This window comes from Salmo trutta, chromosome 1 (genome assembly GCF_901001165.1).
Source record: "Salmo trutta chromosome 1, fSalTru1.1, whole genome shotgun sequence".
NCBI lineage: Eukaryota > Metazoa > Chordata > Actinopteri > Salmoniformes > Salmonidae > Salmo > Salmo trutta.
This window is the reverse complement of record NC_042957.1, coordinates 62,791,706-62,814,115: the sequence shown is the minus strand read 5'-3', so window position 1 is coordinate 62,814,115 and position 22,410 is coordinate 62,791,706. Positions and strand designations below refer to the sequence as shown.

Genomic DNA, 22,410 nt, shown 5'->3' with positions numbered 1-22,410 from the left:
GTGTGATATGAACCACGAGAAGGACAGAGAGAGAGTGCTGCCCCTGAATGAGGGACACCTGTCTCTAGTCTATTTGACTATTTATTGAATTACCTTATGGGATACAATTAAGTTAAGATGGAGTCATCAAGGGTTGTAATTCTAATTGTATTTGTTATTTTGATTTAACAGGCAGCGTTGTTTTTTTGTTTGTTTCATCCACTTTGAACATGTGCCATTGGGAGGACGAACAGAAACACCAGAAGAACGAGTCCCCAGAGGTATCAGGTTGATTGTGGAGGTCTGCACACTGCGAAATGTATATCACTTTAGACTAGAAATGCATTGAAATACTGATCTGTCATTAATAACCTGAACAGATCGGAGCACACAAGATGTATGGAAGCAATAGGTATTTCACATCTGTGCAGATGAAAGGAAGGAGAAAAGGAGAGGAAGCCACTTTAGTCTATTGGGATGCATTACATCTCCCTCTACTGATCCATACAGAGATAAAGATATCCAATACACAAATCACTAACCAGAGCAATGAAATAAACAATATACTGTGGAGATAGGCAGAGCAGTGCAGAATCTTGGTAGAGGATAGTTATGATGACAATGGTAGAGCTGACAACAAAGTTGATAATGATTTAGTTACTGTACACTTTGAAAAAATAGTTTCAAAAGGGTTCTTTGCAGAGCGATAGGGTTCTATCAAGATGTCACGACTTCCGCCGAAGTCGGTTTCTCTCCTTGTTCGGGCGACGCTTGGCGGTCAGCGTTGCCGGTCTTCTAGACATCATCGATCCACTTTTCATGCGCAGGGAGACCGGAGGAGGTTCCAGCTCGTGCACCATCTGTGGCCGCAGAGGTCACACTGCCGGTCGGTGCCGGGTTGGTTCCTCTGGGGAAGGCAGCAGGCAGGGTGCTCTGGCGTCACCCCAGGTGAGCCGGCACCATTCTCACCCAGAGCCCTCTGTTGCATATATGTTTTTGTATGTTACTTTTTCTGAGTTTTCCCCGCATTCCCAGCATAAGGCGCTCGTCGATTCAGGCGCGGCTGGGAATTTTATAGACAGATCGTTCGCCCTTAGCTTAGGGATCCCCATTGTTCCCGTTGCTGTGCCCTTCCCCGTTCATGCCTTAGACAATCGACCATTAGGCTTAGGGTTGATTAGGGAGGCCACCACTCCTCTGGGTATGGTGACGCAGGGGGGTCACAAGGACAGAATTAGTCTCTTCCTCATTGACTCTCCTGCATTTCCCGTGGTGCTAGGCCTACCCTGGTTAGCTTGTCATGACCCCACTGTTTCTTGGCAATGGAGGGCTCTCACGGGGTGGTTGCGAGAGTGCTCGGGGAGGTGTTTAGGGGTTTCCGTTGGTGCTACTACGGTGGAAAGTCCAGACCAGGTCTCCACCGTGCGCATTCCCCCAGAATATGCCGATTTGGCTCTCGCCTTCTCCAAAAAGAAGGCGACTCAATTACCACTCCATCGACGGGGCGATTGTGCGATAAATCTCCTGGTAGATGCTGCACTTCCCAGGAGTCATGTGTATCCCATCTCACAGGCGGAGACGGAGGCTATGGAAACATATGTCTCCGAATCCCTGCGTTCGGTCCTCCACTTCACCCGCCTCCTCGAGTTTATTTTTTGTGAAGAAGAAGGAGGGAGGTCTGCGCCCGTGTATTGACTATCGAGGCCTGAACCAGATCACTGTGAGGTATAGTTACCCGCTACCACTCATAGCCACAGCGATTGAGTCAATGCACAGGGCGTGCTTCATCACCAAACTAGATCTCAGGAGCGCTTACAACCTGGTGCGTATCCGGGAGGGAGACAAGTGGAAGACGGCTTTCAGTACCACCTCAGGGGACTATGAGTACCTCGTCATGCCGTACGGGTTGATGAATGCGCCATCAGTCTTCCAAGCCTTTGTAGACGAGATTTTCAGGGACCTGCACAGGCAGGGTGTAGTGGTGTATATTGATGACATTCTGATATACTCTGCTACACGCGCCGAGCATGTGTCCTTGGTGCGCAGGGTGCTTGGTTGCCTGTTGGAGCATGACCTGTACGTCAAGGCTGAGAAATGCCTGTTCTTCCAGCAGTCCATCTCCTTCCTAGGGTACCGCATTTCCATCTCAGGGGTGGAGATGGAGAGTGACCGCATTTCAGCCGTGCGTAATTGGCCGACTCCCACCACGGTAAAGGAGGTGCAGCGGTTCTTAGGGTTTGCCAACTACTAGCGGAGGTTTATCCGGGGTTTTGGTCAGGTAGTGGCTCCCATTACCTCACTACTGAAGGGGGGCCCGGTACGTTTGCAGTGGTCGGCTGAGGCGGACAGGGCTTTTGGTCACCTGAGAGCTCTGTTTACCTCGACTCCCGTGCTGGTCCATCTGGATCCCTCTTTGGCGTTCATAGGGGAGGTGGACGCGTCCGAGGTTGGGATAGGAGCTGTGCTCTCTCAGCGCTCAGGTACGCCACCGAAACACCCCTGTGCCTTCTTCTCGAAGAAGCTCGGGCTGGCGGAGTGAAACTATGATGTGGGGGACCGGGAGCTGTTGGCTGTCATCAAGGCCTTGAAGGCGTGGAGACATTGACTTGAGGGGGCTAAACACCCTTTTCTCATCTGGACTGACCACCGCAATCTGGAGTACATCCGGGCAGCGAGGAGACTGAACCCTCGTCAGGCAAGGTGGGCCATGTTTTTCACCCATTTTGTTTTCACCCTGTCCTACAGACCAGGCTCCCAGAACGTGAAGTCAGACACACTGTCCCGGCTGTATGACACATGGATCATACTCCCATACTTCCGGCCTCCTGCCTGGTAGCGCCGGTGGTGTGGGAGCTGGACGCGGACATTGAGCAGGCGTTGCGTGCAGAGCCCGCTCCCATCCAGTGTCCCGCTGGGCGCCTGTATGTCCCGTCTGCTGTCCGTGACCGGGTGATCTATTGGGCCCACACGTCACCCTCCTCTGGTCATCCTGGGATTGGTCGGACAGTGCGCTGTTTGAGCGGGATGTACTAGTGGCCTACCTTGGCTAAGGACGTGAGGGTTTATGTTTCCTCCTGCTCGGTGTGCGCCCAGTGTAAGTCTCCTAGGCACCTGCCCAGAGGGAAGCTACACCCCATACCTGTTCCACAACGGCCGTGGTCGCACCTGTCGGTGGATTTCCTTACTGATCTCCCCCCTCACAGGGTAACACCGCGATCCTGGTCGTTGTGGATCGGTTCTCTAAGTCCTGCCGTCTCCTCCCTCTGCCCGGTCTCCCTATGGCCCTACAGAATGCGGAGGCCTTGTTTACGCACGTCTTCTGGCACTACGGGGTGCCTGAGGATATAGTGTCTGATCGAGGTCCCCAGTTCACATCGAGGTGTCACCCCGAGAGTAATGGGCAGGTGGCAAGAGTAAACCAGGATGTGGGCAGGTTTCTGTGGTCTTATTGCCAGGACCAGCCGGGGGAGTGGGTGGCGTTCGTGACCTGGGCCGAGATGGCACAGAACTCGCTCTACCACTCCTCCACTAACCTCTCCCCCTTCCAGTGCGTCCTGGGGTACCAGCCGGTTCTTGCGCCTTGGCATCAGGTGCTGGGTTCCGGTCGAGGACGTGCTGGACCCTTCAATGCTGCAGGAGTTCCCCCGTCTCCGTCCGGATCGCCCTGCGCCTCGCCGTACGGGTCGTCCCCGAGTTCGGTGTCGGCGCGCTGCTGGAGCAATGCGTCAAGGGGGGGTACTGTCACGACTTCCGCCGAAGTCGGTTCCTGTCCTTGTTCGGGCGGCGCTCGGTGGTCAGTGTTGCCGGTCGTTTAGCCATCATCGATCCACTTTTAATTTTTCATTTGTTTTGTCTTGTCTTCTCACACACCTGGTCTAAATTTCCCTCATTACATGTTGTGTATTTTAACCCTCTGTTCCCCCCCATGTCTTTGTGCGGAATTGTTTATTGTAAGTGCATGTGCACGTTTTCTCTGGTGCGCGACGGGTTTTGTACCCATTTGTTTGTGATTCTGGTTACCGGAAACTGCTCCGTTGATTACCAAGTTTTGCTCTCCTGCGCCTGACTTCCCTGCTGCCAGTTACGCACTCCCTTACACAAGAACCGTTTTGATCAGAATAACTGTTTTTGGAAGACAATTGTTTGAAAAGCAAAGAGTTCTACCTAGAATCTTTAACATCCTAAGAACTGTTTGTGGAACAAAGGGTACTTTGATGATTATTTGGAAGGCAAGAAGGATAATTTGGAGGACAAGAAGTGTATAATATTTCCCAGCTTGCTCTATTGCAGGGAGATGTCAGAATTAGTTGTTTTGATGTGATATCTGTGTTTTTGCATGTACACTGAACAAAAATATAAAAGCAACATGCAACAATTTCAAAGATTTTACTGAGTTACAGTACATATAAGGACATCACTCAATTAAAATAAATGTATTATGCCTTAATCTATGGATTTCACATGACTAAATACAGATATGAATACAGATATGCATCTGTTCGTCACAAATACCTTTCAAAAAAGCTAGGGGATTGGATCAGGAAACCAGCCAGAATCTGGTGCAACCACCATTTAACTCATGCAGCGCGACACATGTCTATCGCATAAAGTTGATCAGGCTGTTGATTGTGGCCTGTGGAATGTTGTCCCACTCCTCTTCAATGGCTGTGCGAAGTTGCTGGATATTGGCGGGAACTGGAACATACTGTAGTACACGTTGATCTAGAGCATCCAAAACATACTCAGTGGGTGACATGTCTGAGTGTGCAGGCCATGAAAGAAAGCGTACAGATCCTTGGGACATTTGACTGTGCACTATCACGCTGAAACATGAGATGATGGCACCAGATGAATGGCACGACAATGGGCCTCAGGATCTCATCACAGTATCTCTGTGCATTCAAATTGCCATTGATAAAATGCAATTGTGTTCGTCATCTGTAGCTTATGCCTGCCCATACCATAACCCCACCGCCTCCATGAAGAACTCCGTTCACAAGGTTGACATCAGCAAACCACTCGCCCACAAGGCACCATACACACTGTCTGCCATCTGCCCGGTATAGTTGAAACCTGGATTCATCCATGAAGAGCATACTTCTCCAGCATGCCAGCGGCCATCGAAGGTGAGAATTTGCCCATTGAAGTCAGTTACGATGCCGAACTGCAGTCAGGTCAAGACCCTGGGGAGGACAACGAGCACGCAAATGAGCTTCCCTGAGATGGTTTGAGCCGAAATTCTTCTTTTGTGCAGTTTCATCAGCTGTCCGAATGGCTGGTCACAGGCAATATCCCTGGTGAAGAAGCCGGATGTGTAGTGTCACACCAGCCTTCGCTTTGGCTCCCCCTCCTGTCCAGCTCAGGCTTTCGACGTCGCCGGCCTTCTAGCTGCTGCCAAACCTACTGCTGGCAAACGCCCTTCACTCATCAACCCCGGGCATGTCTCATCATCATTACACACAACTGGTTTCAATCCCCACTCTATCACTGAATATATACTCCCTCTGCCATTTGTCTTTGTCTGTCATTCTAAATGTTACTTGTTTTCCTGAGAGGAATCTCTCCTGCTTTATATTTTTCACTTTGGGTTCGCCCTGTGCCTTTTTGTTTATGAAGATATTTTGAGCACAACAGTGTTTGGGTTTCGTCCCACTTTGATCTATGGTGCTTAAATAAATTCAGTAGTTCTAAACCTGTGACTGCTGGCAACAGCTCTGGTGGACATTCCTGTAGTCAGCAGGCCAACTGCATGCTCCCTCAAAACTTGAGACATCTGTGGCCTTGTATTGTGTGACAAAACTGCATGTTTTAGAGTGACCTTTTGTTTTCCGCAGCACAAGGTGCACCTGTGTAATGATCATGCTGTTTAATCAGACAGGGAGATGCTGCTGGATGCGCAGCCTGCTGGGCATTGTGCCCTCCTCTCCCCTGTCGCCAGCCCCTTGGCACGTCAGTTGGCAACATGTTGTGACTCTGTCCCGGCAACAGTGTCACAGCTTTGGTCCTCAGCCACGGCGGTCTGAGCCAATCAGAGTACTTACAATGCCAGATTACACGAGAGCCAGCCAATTGGGAGGCTGGGTGAACTCAGTCTCTTCCCTCCCAGATGTGAATTCCTTCAAACCCTCCAGACATACACACACACACACTCTAACAGATATTCTTGCTGACATATGTAGACATTTTGAGAATAACTGTCTCTTCCTCTGTATTCATGGGGACCTTCCCTGAATGCAGCCAGCTAATATTTCCAGTTGATTTCCTACTGGTGAGCATCTGCATACAGACCAGTGACCATTGCCACACATGATTGGCCTTTCACATGGGAAATGTACCAGCCCACAGTCAGATGCACCACAGTCTTGTGGCGTCCTCTAGTGGGCAACAATGGTGTTACAGTGATGAAACAAGGTGCATGACAGCAAAGGGGGGAAATAAGATATTGTATTTAATTGACACAAGCTGTCTCCAATCTGCTTGTCCGTGTGTGTTTGGGGGGTCACCTAAACCAGGGGAGGCTAATCTACAAATAGTATTCCCTGCCAAATAATAGGCTTTGTGTGATTAAGATTCACAGAGATACGCCTCCCCTGGCTAAGATGAATCCCCCCACCAAATACACACACACAACAAGACTGTGATCGATAAACTACAAATAACACTCAAGAGGGAGGACAAAGTAGGTTGTTTGAAATAATGTTTTATTATCAGCAGATAATTCAGCAATAACTGGTGTCTAAACACTTCATCATAGAGAGTAATGGCATGCTTTATTTAATAGTGGTTAAACATCAATTTTTATCTCTGCTCAAAAATTCTATAATGCATTAACAAGAGATGAGAGCAAGTAAGCGTGCCTCCACATTGTCTGTCTTTGTGGAGAAAAAAAACAATAACACTTCCCTGTCATTAAACCTGCAACAGGAAACCGTAAGTAATTAAATCTATGCAATGTTGTAAAGAAACGTGTTGTGATTGTATAGGAAAAGGTTGAAATAAAATGGTTTCCTTTCCAGTTGAACTCCTAGGGTTCTGTCATATGGAAGTGTCCTGAAGTCATCATTTTGTCTGAAAAAAAGAAAAGAAAAATGTAAGTAAGTATAAGTTGTTGTGAAAACCTTGTAATGTTTTATATTCAAAATGTAACTGTGGCTTAACCAGCAATAAAATGCAAGTAAGTGTGATAATGAGGTTGCAGTGACATACAAAATACAAAAAAACAAAAACATATAGCCTCTTGGTAGACCAATTTCATTTATATTGAACATGAAGATAATCTGAATACCCTCTGTGTGGGATGACATTCGCAGTAAAGACACACTGGGATATAAGAATGCATTCTTATATTTATTGTTTTACGCTAATCGCACAAACATATATTTGCACTTCAAAGCCAGGCAGTGAAAACCTGCGAGGTGGTTATATCCTCCCTCTCACCTTGACCAGAGTGACTGTGATGCTGTAGAGGAGGGAGATGAGGAAGAGGACCAGGAAGATGCAGGCCATGTTCCAGTTCTCCTCTGCAGTGTCCGCCAGAATGGGATCAGACCTGTTCTCGTCAAAGAAGACACCCTCCAGCCCAAGGAGCTCTGCTCAAAAGGAAAAAAGGAGATTTTCATTGAGAAGGTGTTGCAGAAACAGGCTTGCCTGGAATCCAAACTGTAATGCTCTATTACAATGGTGAAAGAGGCTAGAAAGAGGCTAGCACCAGGAAAATGTTATTGTATCAGAATTGAGTGAACAGACAGACAGACACCTGGTTTGGATATGTTCAGGGCCAGATTCTGGGTGGTGTGGGTCACCCTGCAGGTGTAAACAGCCCCCGGTGTCCAGTCCTGGTGTGCCAGGCTCAGGTGGCTCCTGATGCCGAACTTTCCTCCTGGTGCCCTGTAGGTGGTGCTAGTGTTGTTGTTCCACAGCTCTGTGACGTCGTCCAGCAGCCAGGTGATGTTGATGTCCGAAGAGCTGAAGCCAAGCACCAGGCAGGCGAGCTCACTGGGACCCTGGAGCAGGGTTGCTGTTGGTGCAGAGGGGGTCACTGAGCCTGGAGAGAGAGAGATAGTGAGAGTCATGGAAGGAGAGACTGGAGTGGATGAGACTGGGGACAGAGGGGGACGTATGACTGATAGTCTGGAAGAGAAACTGGGAGGGGAGAGAGAGGGCTGTATGACTGACAGTCTGGGAGAGAAACTGAGTAGAGGATGGATGCTGGATCAGGACAGGAACTGGGGTAATGGTATTTGATCATGGGAAAACTTGATAGATTGGAGATTTCAATATGTTTTAATTTTTAACTTTTTGATTATGTGTGTATTATTATTGTATTGCCTGATATTCCTGCATTGTTGGAGCTAGAAACATAAACATTTCGCTGCACCTGCGATAACATCAACAAAACTGTGTAGGTGACCAATAAACTTTTATTCGATTTTTATGAGTGATGATGACTGAATGAAGGATGTACAGTTGAAGTCGGAAGTTTACATACACTTAGGTTGGAGTCATTCAAACTCGTTTTTCAACCACTCCACACATTTCTTGTTAACAAACTATAGTTTTGGCAAGTCGGTTCGGACATCTACTTTGTGCATGACACAAGTAATTTTTCCAACAATTGTTAACAGACAGATTATTTCACTTATAACTCACTGTATAACAATTTCAGTGGGTCAGAAGTTTACATACACTAAGTTGACTGTGCCGTTAAACAGCTTGGAAAATTCCAGAAAATGATGTCATGGCCAATCAGCCAAGACCTCAGAAAAACAATTGAAGACCGCCACAAGTCTGGTTCATCCTAGGGAGCAATTTCCAAATGCCTGAAGGTACCATGTTCAGCTGTACAAACAATAGTACGCAAGTATAAACACCATGGGACCACGCAGCCCTCATACCGCTCAGGAATGAGACGTGTTCTGTCTCCTAGAGATAAACGTACTTTGGTGCGAAAAGTGCAAATCAATCCCAGAGCAACAGCAAAGGACCTTGTGAAGATGCTGGAGGAAACAGGTACAAAAGTACTTATATCCACAATAAAACGAGTCCTATATTGACATAACCTGAAAGGCTGCTCAGCAAGAAAGAAGCCACTGCTACAAAACCGCCATAAAAAAGCCAGACTACTGTTTGCAACTGTACATAGGGACAAAGATCATACTTTTTGGAGAAATGTAGTCTGGTCTGGTGAAGCAAAAATAGAACTGTTTGGCCATAATGACCATCCTTATGTTTGGAGGAAAAAGGGGGAGGCTTGCAAGCAGAAGAACACCATCCCAACCGTGAGGCACGGGGGTGGCAGCATCATGTTGTGGGTGTGCTTTGCTGCAGGAGGGACTGGTGCACTTCACAAAAAAGATGGCATCATGAGGTAGGAAAATTATGTGGATACATTGAAGCAACATCTCAAGACGTCAGTCAGGAAGTTAAAGCTTGGTTGCAAATGGATCTTCCAAATGGACAATGACCCCAAGGGTACTTCCAAAGTTGTGGCAAAATGGCTTAAGGACAACAAAGTCAAGGTATTGGAGTGGCCATCACAAAGCCCTGACCTCAATCCTATAGAAAATGTGTGGGCAGAACTGAAAAAGCATGTGCGAGCAAGGAGGCCTACAAACCTGACTCCGTAACTCCAGCTCTGTCAGGAGGAATGGGCCAAAATTCACCCAACTTATTGTGCAAAGCTTGTAGAAGGCTACCCGGAATGTTAGACCCACGTTAAACAATTTAAAGGCAATGCTACTGAATTCTAATTGAGTGTATGTAAACTTCTGACCCACTGGGAATGTGATGAAAGAAATAAAAGCTGAAAAAAATCATTCACTCTACTTTTATCCTGACATTTCACATTCTTAAAATAAAGTGGCGATCCTAACTGACCTAAGACAGGGAATTTTTACTAGGATTAAATGTCAGGAATTGTGAAAAACTGATTTTGTAGCTACAGTATATCTACTTTTTCGAGATCCTTGTCGTATGTGAATCTGGAATCCGCTCCTTTGCTGCAAGCAACATAGATTATTATTGGTGGTGGTGGTGTTGTATCATTGACACTAGGGTTTGCATTTGCAATGTTTCTGTCCTGTCTAGACTGTACGTTCTATCCCGTGCGGCACTCGACCGTAAGTGAGTTCGGCCCCAAAACTTCGGAACCTTTGAGTTGAAAACTTGCTGAGAAGAAAGGATATATCGGTACGTCATTTTAACCACTCAAATCAAATAGATTCATTTTTACATGTTTACACGTATGAGTTATAATTAATATCTGCTTGTATTGTTTTGCTTGTGAGAACAATTAGCAAATTACAGTACTAGCTAGCATAACAATATAGCTTGGCTAGCTGGGTTAGCCAGCTCGATAAACTTAACCAGCGAGCCAATACGATTTTAGTTAGCAAATCCAACAGGATTGATCATTTGACTAATTTAGGAATATACTGAGTAAATGTTATTCTGAGGTGTTTATAAAAATATTAATACAGGAAATGGTCTGATGTCAATTCTAAATGCATCTCAAGAGTGGTCTGCTGACCTAGCCTTCATTTCTGTCATGATGACATTATTTTTGACAAAGTGTTTGGGCATTGAATAGCCTATCTGTCGACCTACTGCAGGGCATGAAAGAGAGAACTCAAAATAGACATGGGATGCACAAAATGGGCATTGTGCACTACAATTAAAATATATTGGGAGACACACTAACCGCATATCTCTGGTATTGTTCTCATCTATACTCTCCAAGTCTTTAGACAACATTATCAACCACCAACCAACATTATTACTATTTATCAGTACATGTTATTACAATCTAATTCATGCCACTGTTCAAATCAACAGTCCACTCACCAAATACATTCTCTATTGTGCTGGTGATAGGTCTCTCGGACGACTCGTGTCTGACAGCACAGGAGTAATTGGAGTTGTGATCCCACTCGGACCTGGGCACGATGAGTCTACTGTTCATGGAGTAGGTGCTGCTCCCTGCATAAAGGACTGATGGGATACTGGAGTAGCGAGAAAAAGGTAGACGACTGCCAGCCTTCTCCCAATTCACTATTACATCAGAGGGGAAGAACCCAGACACCAAGCAAAGCAGTGTGGCATTATTTGACCCCCATAGATCAGAATCTGATGGTCTCACTATCTTTATAGAGGGTGGCTTGGGATCTGGAGGAACAAAACAAATGAAAAGGAAACTGATAAGTTAGTTGATTTTGGGCCTATTCAACAAAATGTAACAGAAAGATATTGTTTATTAATATGTCAGATAGGCACCGACATAATAGCATGCACAAAGATGTATGTATGTATCAAAATCAGCATTCTAGGTTATGTGTACCAATTGAGTATTCAATTAGCCTACCTCTGCATTTGGTGATATGCTCCTCCTGGGCTTGGCTGGAGCAGCGGTGCTTCACCTCACAAGACACAAGTTTGTGTGCATGCCAATCCCTCGCAGGCACATTAAACATGATCTGCTCAGTCTGTGTCCCATTGGAATGGTCCTTTGGGGCCCGTGTGACCCCACCTTGAGAAGCCACAACCCCATCCACCTTCCAACTGACTGAAAAGTCCCCAAGGCTGAGACCCACCAGCAGGCAGGTGACAGGCACCTGTCCATCTGTCCTCAGCTCCTGAAGAGTGGGTCCCTGTAGGTACACCCCCACTTTCTGAGACGATATTGGAGTCACTGAGAGGAAAGGGAATTGAGTGTTTTAAGCCACGTTCAGATATTGCTCTAAAGAATACATACATTACTGAATGATGTTCAGGCTATAGGTCTATATCCCTGCTCAAGGATAGAATATGTCATAATACAAAAAACTACCTGCACATATATTGATGCTCTTTCTGACTTTCTGAAGGTCCTCTTTCTGAAGATACTTGTCGATGACCTCACAGGTGAAGTTCTTCCCCTGGTTCCACTCCTGCTGTGTAACTGTGATTTGACTGGTCACTGCCACACGTTCGTCGTCCCCCATCCTAATCTCATAGGCTGCTGCAGACACAGAGAGCCACTTGATCTGAGGGTTGAAGCCCCGCCCAGAACACATGAGTTTCTGGGTCCCTGAGCCTGACAGATCCTCATTGGGGACTAGAAGGAGTTCCATGGACGGTTCACCTGGAAACAACACAAACACTTTTCAATTTTAGACCTATGGAGTGCTAAATTAAGACAAAACAACAAACAATGGAAACTTAATTTCATGTTGGTAGGCCTAATTACATAAAAGATTGAAATGGTATCATAAGGTAACGACGAGAGAAGTTGACCCACCAAAAAGTGTTCCTGTGGAGTTAGACATCCAGCTGTTGGAGTAGCCTTGGTTCACTTTACAGGTGAAAGTGTTGTCTTTCTTCCAGTGTGATGTGGGTATAGAGAACCGTCTGGTGAGTGAATGGTGGTCTTTGGAGGCAGGCAGATCAACATACTGTTTCTCAGGGAAATCAACCCCATTGGCCTGAAAGGTGACGTAGAGGTCACTGGAGGAGAGTTGTGTGATGGCACACTCCAGCACAGCACTGTCTCCATCCAGTAAGTCTGGGAGAGACCTCCTGATCAGAACTGTGGGAGTGCTGCTCACTGCAGGTCCTGGAGAACACACACACAGAGGAGAGGGATCAAAAGGAGAAAGGAATATTCATCTGACTTAATGACAATATACTATACATTTATTTTATGTGGTAGACTTGTTGAAAGACATGGCAGCTTTGCTGCTGCAGTATCTCTGAGTATATGAGAAGATAGATACATTCTAACCATTAACATTGCTGGTCCTCTGTGTGGGGTTGAAGCAGCGATGTTCAGCTCTGCATGTTATTGTGTTCAGGGTTTTCCATTGGCTTGAGGGAAGAGTCAGGTTACTGCTGATGCTCTGAGTTGTGCTGCTGGCCTGGTTCACTGGGGTCCTGCTGGTTGGGTCTTTTCCATCCAGAAGCCAGGACACTTTGGCATCATACGCAGAGTGGACCACACAATTAGCTGTTACCTCAGTCTGTGTCATCACTGTCCTGAACCTGGGGGTCTCAAGGTGGAGGGATGGAGTAGACGAGGGAAAAGCTGAGAGCAAAACAGATGAGTGTGAAGATAAAATCAAATAATAGTTTTTTATACTCCAAGGTAATTAGGTTATGATTTATGACTTTTGAAGCAACACTTTAAACAGGTAAGGGGCTTCTGTAAGTTTACAAACTACCTGTGCATAAACTGGTGCTCTTCCTGACAGTTTTCTGAAGATCTTTGTCTATGACCTCACAGATGAAGTCCTTCCCCTCATTCCACTCCTGCTGTGTTACTGTGATATGACTGGTTACTGCCACATGTCCGTCTTCCCTTATCCTTCTCTCATTGTCTGCTGCAGACCTCTGTTTAGACCCAGACAGCCACTTGATCTGAGGGTTGAAGCCCCGCCCAGAACACATGAGTTTCTGGGTCCCTGAGCCTGACAGATCCTCATTGGCGACTAGAAGGAGTTCCATGGACGGTTCACCTATAAACAACACAAACACTTTTCAATTTTAGACCTATGGAGTGCTAAATTAAGACAAAACAACAAACAATGGAAACTTAATTTCATGTTGGTAGGCCTAATTACATAAAAGATTGAAATGGTATCATAAGGTAACGACGAGAGAAGTTCACCCACCAAAAAGTGTTCCTGTGGAGTTAGACATCCAGCTGTTGGAGTAGCCTTGGTTCACTTTACAGGTGAAAGTGTTGTCTTTCTTCCAGTGTGATGTGGGTATAGAGAACCGTCTGGTGAGTGAATGGTGGTCTTTGGAGGCAGGCAGATCTACATACTGTTTCTCAGGGAAATCAACCCCATTGGCCTGAAAGGTGACGTAGAGGTCACTGGAGGAGAGTTGTGTGATGGCACACTCCAGCACAGCACTGTCTCCATCCAGTAAGTCTGGGAGAGACCTCCTGATCAGAACTGTGGGAGTGCTGCTCACTGCAGGTCCTGGAGAACACACACACAGAGGAGAGGGATCAAAAGGAGAAAAGAAAAATCATCTGACTTAATGACAATATACTATACATTTATTTTATGTGGTAGACTTGTTGAAAGACATGGCAGCTTTGCTGCTGCAGTATCTCTGAGTATATGAGAAGATAGATACATTCTAACCATTAACATTGCTGGTCCTCTGTGTGGGGTTGAAGCAGCGATGTTCAGCTCTGCATGTTATTGTGTTCAGGGTTTTCCATTGGCTTGAGGGAAGAGTCAGGTTACTGCTGATGCTCTGAGTTGTGCTGCTGGCCTGGTTCACTGGGGTCCTGCTGGTTGGGTCTTTTCCATCCAGAAGCCAGGACACTTTGGCATCATACGCAGAGTGGACCACACAATTAGCTGTTACCTCAGTCTGTGTCATCACTGTCCTGAACCTGGGGGTCTCAAGGTGGAGGGATGGAGTAGACGAGGGAAAAGCTGAGAGCAAAACAGATAAGTGTGAAGATAAAATCAAATAATAGTTTTTTATACTCCAAGGTAATTAGGTTATGATTTATGACTTTTGAAGCAACACTTTAAACAGGTAAGGGGCTTCTGTAAGTTTACAAACTACCTGTGCATAAACTGGTGCTCTTCCTGACAGTTTTCTGAAGATCTTTGTCTATGACCTCACAGATGAAGTCCTTCCCCTCATTCCACTCCTGCTGTGTTACTGTGATATGACTGGTTACTGCCACATGTCCGTCTTCCCTTATCCTTCTCTCATTGTCTGCTGCAGACCTCTGTTTAGACCCAGACAGCCACTTGATCTGAGGGTTGAAGCCCCGCCCAGAACACATGAGTTTCTGGGTCCCTGAGCCTGACAGATCCTCATTGGCGACTAGAAGGAGTTCCATGGACGGTTCACCTATAAACAACACAAACACTTTTCAATTTTAGACCTATGGAGTGCTAAATTAAGACAAAACAACAAAAAATGGAAACTTAATTTCATGTTGGTAGGCCTAATTACATAAAAGATTGAAATGGTATCATAAGGTAACGACGAGAGAAGTTCACCCACCAAAAAGTGTTCCTGTGGAGTTAGACATCCAGCTGTTGGAGTAGCCTTGGTTCACTTTACAGGTGAAAGTGTTGTCTTTCTTCCAGTGTGATGTGGGTATAGAGAACCGTCTGGTGAGTGAATGGTGGTCTTTGGAGGCAGGCAGATCTACATACTGTTTCTCAGGGAAATCAACCCCATTGGCCTGAAAGGTGACGTAGAGGTCACTGGAGGAGAGTTGTGTGATGGCACACTCCAGCACAGCACTGTCTCCATCCAGTAAGTCTGGGAGAGACCTCCTGATCAGAACTGTGGGAGTGCTGCTCACTGCAGGTCCTGGAGAACACACACACAGAGGAGAGGGATCAAAAGGAGAAAGGAATATTCATCTGACTTAATGACAATATACTATAAATTTATTTTATGTGGTAGACTTGTTGAAAGACATGGCAGCTTTGCTGCTGCAGTATCTCTGAGTATATGAGAAAATAGATACATTCTAACCATTAACATTGCTGGTCGTCTGTGTGGGGTTGAAGCAGCGATGTTCAGCTCTGCATGTTATTGTGTTCAGGGTTTTCCATTGGCTTGAGGGAAGAGTCAGGTTACTGCTGATGCTCTGAGTTGTGCTGCTGGCCTGGTTCACTGGGGCCCTGCTGGTTGGGTCTTTTCCATCCAGAAGCCAGGACACTTTGGCATCATACGCAGAGTGGACCACACATGTCGCTGTTACCTCAGTCTGTGTCATCACTGTCCTGAACCTGGGGGTCTCCAGGTGGAGGGATGGAGTAGACGAGGGAAAAGCTGAGAGAAAAACAGATGAGTGTGTAGATAAAATCAAATAATAGTTTTTTATACTCCAAGGTAATTAGGTTATGATTTATGACTTTTGAAGCAACACTTTAAACAGGTAAGGGGCTTCTGTAAGTTTACAAACTACCTGTGCATAAACTGATGCTCTTCCTGACAGTTTTTTGAAGATCTTTGTCTATGACCTCACAGATGAAGCCCTTCCCCTCATTCCACTCCTGCTGTGTTACTGTGATATGACTGGTTACTGCCACATGTCCGTCTTCCCTCATCCTTCTCTCATTGTCTGCTGCAGACCTCTGTTTAGACCCAGACAGCCACTTGATCTGAGGGTTGAAGCCCCGCCCAGAACACATGAGTTTCTGGGTCCCTGAGCCTGACAGATCCTCATTGGGGACTAGAAGGAGTTCCATGGACGGTTCACCTGGAAACAACACAAACACTTTTCAATTTTAGACCTATGGAGTGCTAAATTAAGACAAAACAACAAACAATGGAAACTTAATTTCATGTTGGTAGGCCTAATTACATAAAAGATTGAAATGGTATCATAAGGTAACGACAAGAGAAGTTGACCCACCAAAAAGTGTTCCTGTGGAGTTAGACATCCAGCTGTCCGAGTAGCCTTGGTTCACTTTACAGGTGAAAGTGTTGTCTTTCTTCCAGTGTGATGTGGGTATAGAGAACCGTCTGGTGAGTGAATGGTGGTCTTTGGAGGCAGGCAGATCTACATACTGTTTCTCAGGGAAATCAACCCCATTGGCCTGAAAGGTGACGTAGAGGTCACTGGAGGAGAGTTGTGTGATGGCACACTCCAGCACAGCACTGTCTCCATCCAGTAAGTCTGGGAGAGTTCTCCTGATCAGAACTGTGGGAGTGCTGCTCACTGCAGGTCCTGGAGAACACACACACAGAGGAGGGATCAAAAGGAGAAAGGAATATTCATCTGACTTAATGACAATATACTATACATTTATTTGATGTGGTAGACTTGTTGAAAGACATGGCAGCTTTGCTGCTGCAGTATCTCTGAGTATATGAGAAAATAGATACATTCTAACCATTAACATTGCTGGTCGTCTGTGTGGGGTTGAAGCAGCGATGTTCAGCTCTGCATGTTATTGTGTTCAGGGTTTTCCATTGGCTTGAGGGAAGAGTCAGGTTACTGCTGATGCTCTGAGTTGTGCTGCTGGCCTGTTTCACTGGGGCCCTGCTGGTTGGGTCTTTTCCATCCAGAAGCCAGGACACTTTGGCATCATACGCAGAGTGGACCACACATGTCGCTGTTACCTCAGTCTGTGTCATCACTGTCCTGAACCTGGGGGTCTCAAGGTGGAGGGATGGAGTAGACGAGGGAAAAGCTGAGAGCAAAACAGATGAGTGTGAAGATAAAATCAAATAATAGTTTTTTATACTCCAAGGTAATTAGGTTATGATTTATGACTTTTGAAGCAACACTTTAAACAGGTAAGGGGCTTCTGTAAGTTTACAAACTACCTGTGCATAAACTGGTGCTCTTCCTGACAGTTTTCTGAAGATCTTTGTCTATGACCTCACAGATGAAGTCCTTCCCCTCATTCCACTCCTGCTGTGTTACTGTGATATGACTGGTTACTGCCACATGTCCGTCTTCCCTTATCCTTCTCTCATTGTCTGCTGCAGACCTCTGTTTAGTCCCAGACAGCCACTTGATCTGAGGGTTGAAGCCCCGCCCAGAACACATGATTTTCTGGGTCCCTGAGCCTGACAGATCCTCATTGGCGACTAGAAGGAGTTCCATGGACGGTTCACCTATAAACAACACAAACGCTTTTCAATTTTAGACCTATGGAGTGCTAAATTAAGACAAAACAACAAACAATGGAAACTTAATTTCATGTTGGTAGGCCTAATTACATAAAAGATTGAAATGGTATCATAAGGTAACGACGAGAGAAGTTCACCCACCAAAAAGTGTTCCTGTGGAGTTAGACATCCAGCTGTTGGAGTAGCCTTGGTTCACTTTACAGGTGAAAGTGTTGTCTTTCTTCCAGTGTGATGTGGGTATAGAGAACCGTCTGGTGAGTGAATGGTGGTCTTTGGAGGCAGGCAGATCTACATACTGTTTCTCAGGGAAATCAACCCCATTGGCCTGAAAGGTGACGTAGAGGTCACTGGAGGAGAGTTGTGTGATGGCACACTCCAGCACAGCACTGTCTCCATCCAGTAAGTCTGGGAGAGTTCTCCTGATCAGAACTGTGGGAGTGCTGCTCACTGCAGGTCCTGGAGAACACACACACAGAGGAGGGATCAAAAGGAGAAAGGAATATTCATCTGACTTAATGACAATATACTATACATTTATTTGATGTGGTAGACTTGTTGAAAGACATGGCAGCTTTGCTGCTGCAGTATCTCTGAGTATATGAGAAAATAGATACATTCTAACCATTAACATTGCTGGTCGTCTGTGTGGGGTTGAAGCAGCGATGTTCAGCTCTGCATGTTATTGTGTTCAGGGTTTTCCATTGGCTTGAGGGAAGAGTCAGGTTACTGCTGATGCTCTGAGTTGTGCTGCTGGCCTGTTTCACTGGGGCCCTGCTGGTTGGGTCTTTTCCATCCAGAAGCCAGGACACTTTGGCATCATACGCAGAGTGGACCACACATGTCGCTGTTACCTCAGTCTGTGTCATCACTGTCCTGAACCTGGGGGTCTCAAGGTGGAGGGATGGAGTAGACGAGGGAAAAGCTGAGAGCAAAACAGATGAGTGTGAAGATAAAATCAAATAATAGTTTTTTATACTCCAAGGTAATTAGGTTATGATTTATGACTTTTGAAGCAACACTTTAAACAGGTAAGGGGCTTCTGTAAGTTTACAAACTACCTGTGCATAAACTGGTGCTCTTCCTGACAGTTTTCTGAAGATCTTTGTCTATGACCTCACAGATGAAGTCCTTCCCCTCATTCCACTCCTGCTGTGTTACTGTGATATGACTGGTTACTGCCACATGTCCGTCTTCCCTTATCCTTCTCTCATTGTCTGCTGCAGACCTCTGTTTAGTCCCAGACAGCCACTTGATCTGAGGGTTGAAGCCCCGCCCAGAACACATGATTTTCTGGGTCCCTGAGCCTGACAGATCCTCATTGGCGACTAGAAGGAGTTCCATGGACGGTTCACCTATAAACAACACAAACGCTTTTCAATTTTAGACCTATGGAGTGCTAAATTAAGACAAAACAACAAACAATGGAAACTTAATTTCATGTTGGTAGGCCTAATTACATAAAAGATTGAAATGGTATCATAAGGTAACGACGAGAGAAGTTCACCCACCAAAAAGTGTTCCTGTGGAGTTAGACATCCAGCTGTTGGAGTAGCCTTGGTTCACTTTACAGGTGAAAGTGTTGTCTTTCTTCCAGTGTGATGTGGGTATAGAGAACCGTCTGGTGAGTGAATGGTGGTCTTTGGAGGCAGGCAGATCTACATACTGTTTCTCAGGGAAATCAACCCCATTGGCCTGAAAGGTGACGTAGAGGTCACTGGAGGAGAGTTGTGTGATGGCACACTCCAGCACAGCACTGTCTCCATCCAGTAAGTCTGGGAGAGACCTCCTGATCAGAACTGTGGGAGTGCTGCTCACTGCAGGTCCTGGAGAACACACACACAGAGGAGAGGGATCAAAAGGAGAAAGGAACATTCATCTGACTTAATGACAATATACTATACATTTATTTTATGTGGTAGACTTGTTGAAAGACATGGCAGCTTTGCTGCTGCAGTATCTCTGAGTATATGAGAAAATAGATACATTCTAACCATTAACATTGCTGGTCGTCTGTGTGGGGTTGAAGCAGCGATGTTCAGCTCTGCATGTTATTGTGTTCAGGGTTTTCCATTGGCTTGAGGGAAGAGTCAGGTTACTGCTGATGCTCTGAGTTGTGCTGCTGGCCTGGTTCACTGGGGTCCTGCTGGTTGGGTCTTTTCCATCCAGAAGCCAGGACACTTTGGCATCATACGCAGAGTGGACCACACATGTCGCTGTTACCTCAGTCTGTGTCATCACTGTCCTGAACCTGGGGGTCTCAAGGTGGAGGGATGGAGTAGACGAGGGAAAAGCTGAGAGCAAAACAGATGAGTGTGGAGATAAAATCAAATAATAGTTTTTTATACTCCAAGGTAATTAGGTTATGATTTATGACTTTTGAAGCAACACTTTAAACAGGTAAGGGGCTTCTATAAGTTTACAAACTACCTGTGCATAAACTGATGCTCTTCCTGACAGTTTTTTGAAGATCTTTGTCTATGACCTCACAGATGAAGCCCTTCCCCTCATTCCACTCCTGCTGTGTTACTGTGATATGACTGGTTACTGCCACATGTCCGTCTTCCCTCATCCTTCTCTCATTGTCTGCTGCAGACCTCTGTTTAGACCCAGACAGCCACTTGATCTGAGGGTTGAAGCCCCGCCCAGAACACATGAGTTTCTGGGTCCCTGAGCCTGACAGATCCTCATTGGGGACTAGAAGGAGTTCCATGGACGGTTCACCTGGAAACAACACAAACACTTTTCAATTTTAGACCTATGGAGTGCTAAATTAAGACAAAACAACAAACAATGGAAACTTAATTTCATGTTGGTAGGCCTAATTACATAAAAGATTGAAATGGTATCATAAGGTAACGACGAGAGAAGTTGACCCACCAAAAAGTGTTCCTGTGGAGTTAGACATCCAGCTGTTGGAGTAGCCTTGGTTCACTTTACAGGTGAAAGTGTTGTCTTTCTTCCAGTGTGATGTGGGTATAGAGAACCGTCTGGTGAGTGAATGGTGGTCTTTGGAGGCAGGCAGATCTACATACTGTTTCTCAGGGAAATCAACCCCATTGGCCTGAAAGGTGACGTAGAGGTCACTGGAGGAGAGTTGTGTGATGGCACACTCCAGCACAGCACTGTCTCCATCCAGTAAGTCTGGGAGAGACCTCCTGATCAGAACTGTGGGAGTGCTGCTCACTGCAGGTCCTGGAGAACACACACACAGAGGAGAGGGATCAAAAGGAGAAAGGAATATTCATCTGACTTAATGACAATATACTATACATGTATTTTATGTGGTAGACTTGATGAAAGACATGGCAGCTTTGCTGCTGCAGTATCTCTGAGTATATGAGAAAATAGATACATTCTAACCATTAACATTGCTGGTCCTCTGCGTGGTGTTGAAGCAGCGATGTTCAGCTCTGCATGTTATTGTGTTCAGGGTTTTCCATTGGCTTGAGGGAAGAGTCAGGTTACTGCTGATGCTCTGAGTTGTGCTGCTGGCCTGGTTCACTGGGGTCCTGCTGGTTGGGTCTTTTCCATCCAGAAGCCAGGACACTTTGGCATCATACGCAGAGTGGACCACACATGTAGCTGTTACCTCAGTCTGTGTCATCACTGTCCTGAACCTGGGGGTCTCAAGGTGGAGGGATGTAGTAGACGAGGGAAAAGCTGAGAGGAAAACAGATGAAGAAGTCAGATTTAGATTGTTACTATGTCTTTCAATTGTACAGTTTTCTATACCCATCCTCTGGCCTAATACACAGTTCTGTCACTGAAACCCACCTGAGCAAATGCTAATTGTCCTGGAGACTGTTGTTCCTGGAGGTGGTCCTTGCGCTGCGTTGTGGATGGCCTTGCATGTGACCTCTGACCCTTGAGTCCATTGGCTCTGGTCCAGCTCCAGCTGGCTGCTCAGGCTGAACGTTTTCTCCTCACCTTCTACACTCTGCAGCTTCCGCTGGACTGGAGAGGTGGTCACAGTCTTGTCATCCAGCAGCCACTCCACACTGAGCTTGTCAGGGTAGAATTCACTCAGAATGCAGAGGAGTCCCACCTTCGATCCTCCCTCCAGTTCCTCCCAGAGAGGATACAGGGTGATATTTGGAGGAATGACCCGCTGCACTAATACAAAGTGGAAGGAGGAGGAAAATTCAGGGCCACTTTTGACTTTACAATTTTTCCCGATTTGGTGATTAACAAGATGTAAACCAAAGTCAGATTGTAAACTTTTAATCAAATTCTTCATACCTTTTTTTATGCAGTTTAATGTAACCCAGTCTATGAAAACCAGGCCTGGGCTGAGTGTAAGGACTTTTAACATAGCCTAGATGGCGCTATGGACCTATTAGGGAGCTGGCTGGCTGAGCCCTGAGAACTGGTAATGGTAGTGGTCAGATGTGGAGTTGGAGGGTTGTGAAACGCAGGTGTTAGAGCAGGACATGCCTCAGCGAACAGGGAATGCAGCAGGCAGAAGCGTGGGGTAACACCCTGGTCCCAAAAAAGCATCCCAAAAAACAGAAGTGAAACATGTTGCTGAGCAACCGTGTGTATCAGAAGCCAGGTGTGAGGTCTAGTTCTGCTTAAGGAAATCAGTTGTCTTTTGCATGTTTCCGAGCTATTTACATAAGAGTTATTTTATTTACTTCTGTTATGTAACTTCTTTCCACTTGGTGTTATATTTTCATTGTCTTGACAACCCATCAAGCTATTTCTGAAAAGTTTGCATGCCAAGTGTAGCAAGGCCCACTGATTCCAGATGTGTTCATGCAGAACCCAGTATGCAAACAGCATCCAGCAAAAATAAGATGTAGATTACTTACTGTAGATTCATCC

The 22,410-nt window shown here is 46.0% G+C and overlaps 1 protein-coding gene across 6 annotated transcripts in view; it reads right to left on the bottom strand.

The window, feature by feature from the left end:
- Positions 1 to 6,659: 6,659 nt before the first annotated feature.
- LOC115204635 (uncharacterized) overlaps positions 6,660 to 22,410 on the bottom strand; it is a 193,604-nt gene continuing 177,853 nt past the window's right edge. For 5 of the 6 annotated variants that reach the window (XM_029770316.1, XM_029770343.1, XM_029770335.1 and 2 more), the window contains 27 exons: positions 21,361 to 21,699; positions 20,947 to 21,246; positions 20,464 to 20,778; positions 20,014 to 20,307; positions 19,578 to 19,877; positions 19,095 to 19,409; positions 18,645 to 18,938; positions 18,209 to 18,508; positions 17,728 to 18,042; positions 17,278 to 17,571; positions 16,842 to 17,141; positions 16,361 to 16,675; positions 15,911 to 16,204; positions 15,475 to 15,774; positions 14,992 to 15,306; positions 14,542 to 14,835; positions 14,106 to 14,405; positions 13,623 to 13,937; positions 13,173 to 13,466; positions 12,737 to 13,036; positions 12,254 to 12,568; positions 11,804 to 12,097; positions 11,339 to 11,665; positions 10,822 to 11,142; positions 7,736 to 8,023; positions 7,417 to 7,568; positions 6,660 to 7,047 (listed from right to left, as the gene is read on the bottom strand). In XM_029770316.1, the coding sequence (XP_029626176.1) occupies positions 7,039 to 7,047; positions 7,417 to 7,568; positions 7,736 to 8,023; positions 10,822 to 11,142; positions 11,339 to 11,665; positions 11,804 to 12,097; positions 12,254 to 12,568; positions 12,737 to 13,036; positions 13,173 to 13,466; positions 13,623 to 13,937; positions 14,106 to 14,405; positions 14,542 to 14,835; positions 14,992 to 15,306; positions 15,475 to 15,774; positions 15,911 to 16,204; positions 16,361 to 16,675; positions 16,842 to 17,141; positions 17,278 to 17,571; positions 17,728 to 18,042; positions 18,209 to 18,508; positions 18,645 to 18,938; positions 19,095 to 19,409; positions 19,578 to 19,877; positions 20,014 to 20,307; positions 20,464 to 20,778; positions 20,947 to 21,246; positions 21,361 to 21,699 (7,799 nt within the window). In that variant the 3' untranslated portion in view covers positions 6,660 to 7,038. The remainder of the gene's footprint in view (positions 7,048 to 7,416; positions 7,569 to 7,735; positions 8,024 to 10,821; positions 11,143 to 11,338; positions 11,666 to 11,803; positions 12,098 to 12,253; positions 12,569 to 12,736; positions 13,037 to 13,172; positions 13,467 to 13,622; positions 13,938 to 14,105; positions 14,406 to 14,541; positions 14,836 to 14,991; positions 15,307 to 15,474; positions 15,775 to 15,910; positions 16,205 to 16,360; positions 16,676 to 16,841; positions 17,142 to 17,277; positions 17,572 to 17,727; positions 18,043 to 18,208; positions 18,509 to 18,644; positions 18,939 to 19,094; positions 19,410 to 19,577; positions 19,878 to 20,013; positions 20,308 to 20,463; positions 20,779 to 20,946; positions 21,247 to 21,360; positions 21,700 to 22,410) is intronic. The other variant, XM_029770362.1, reaches the window with a different exon arrangement.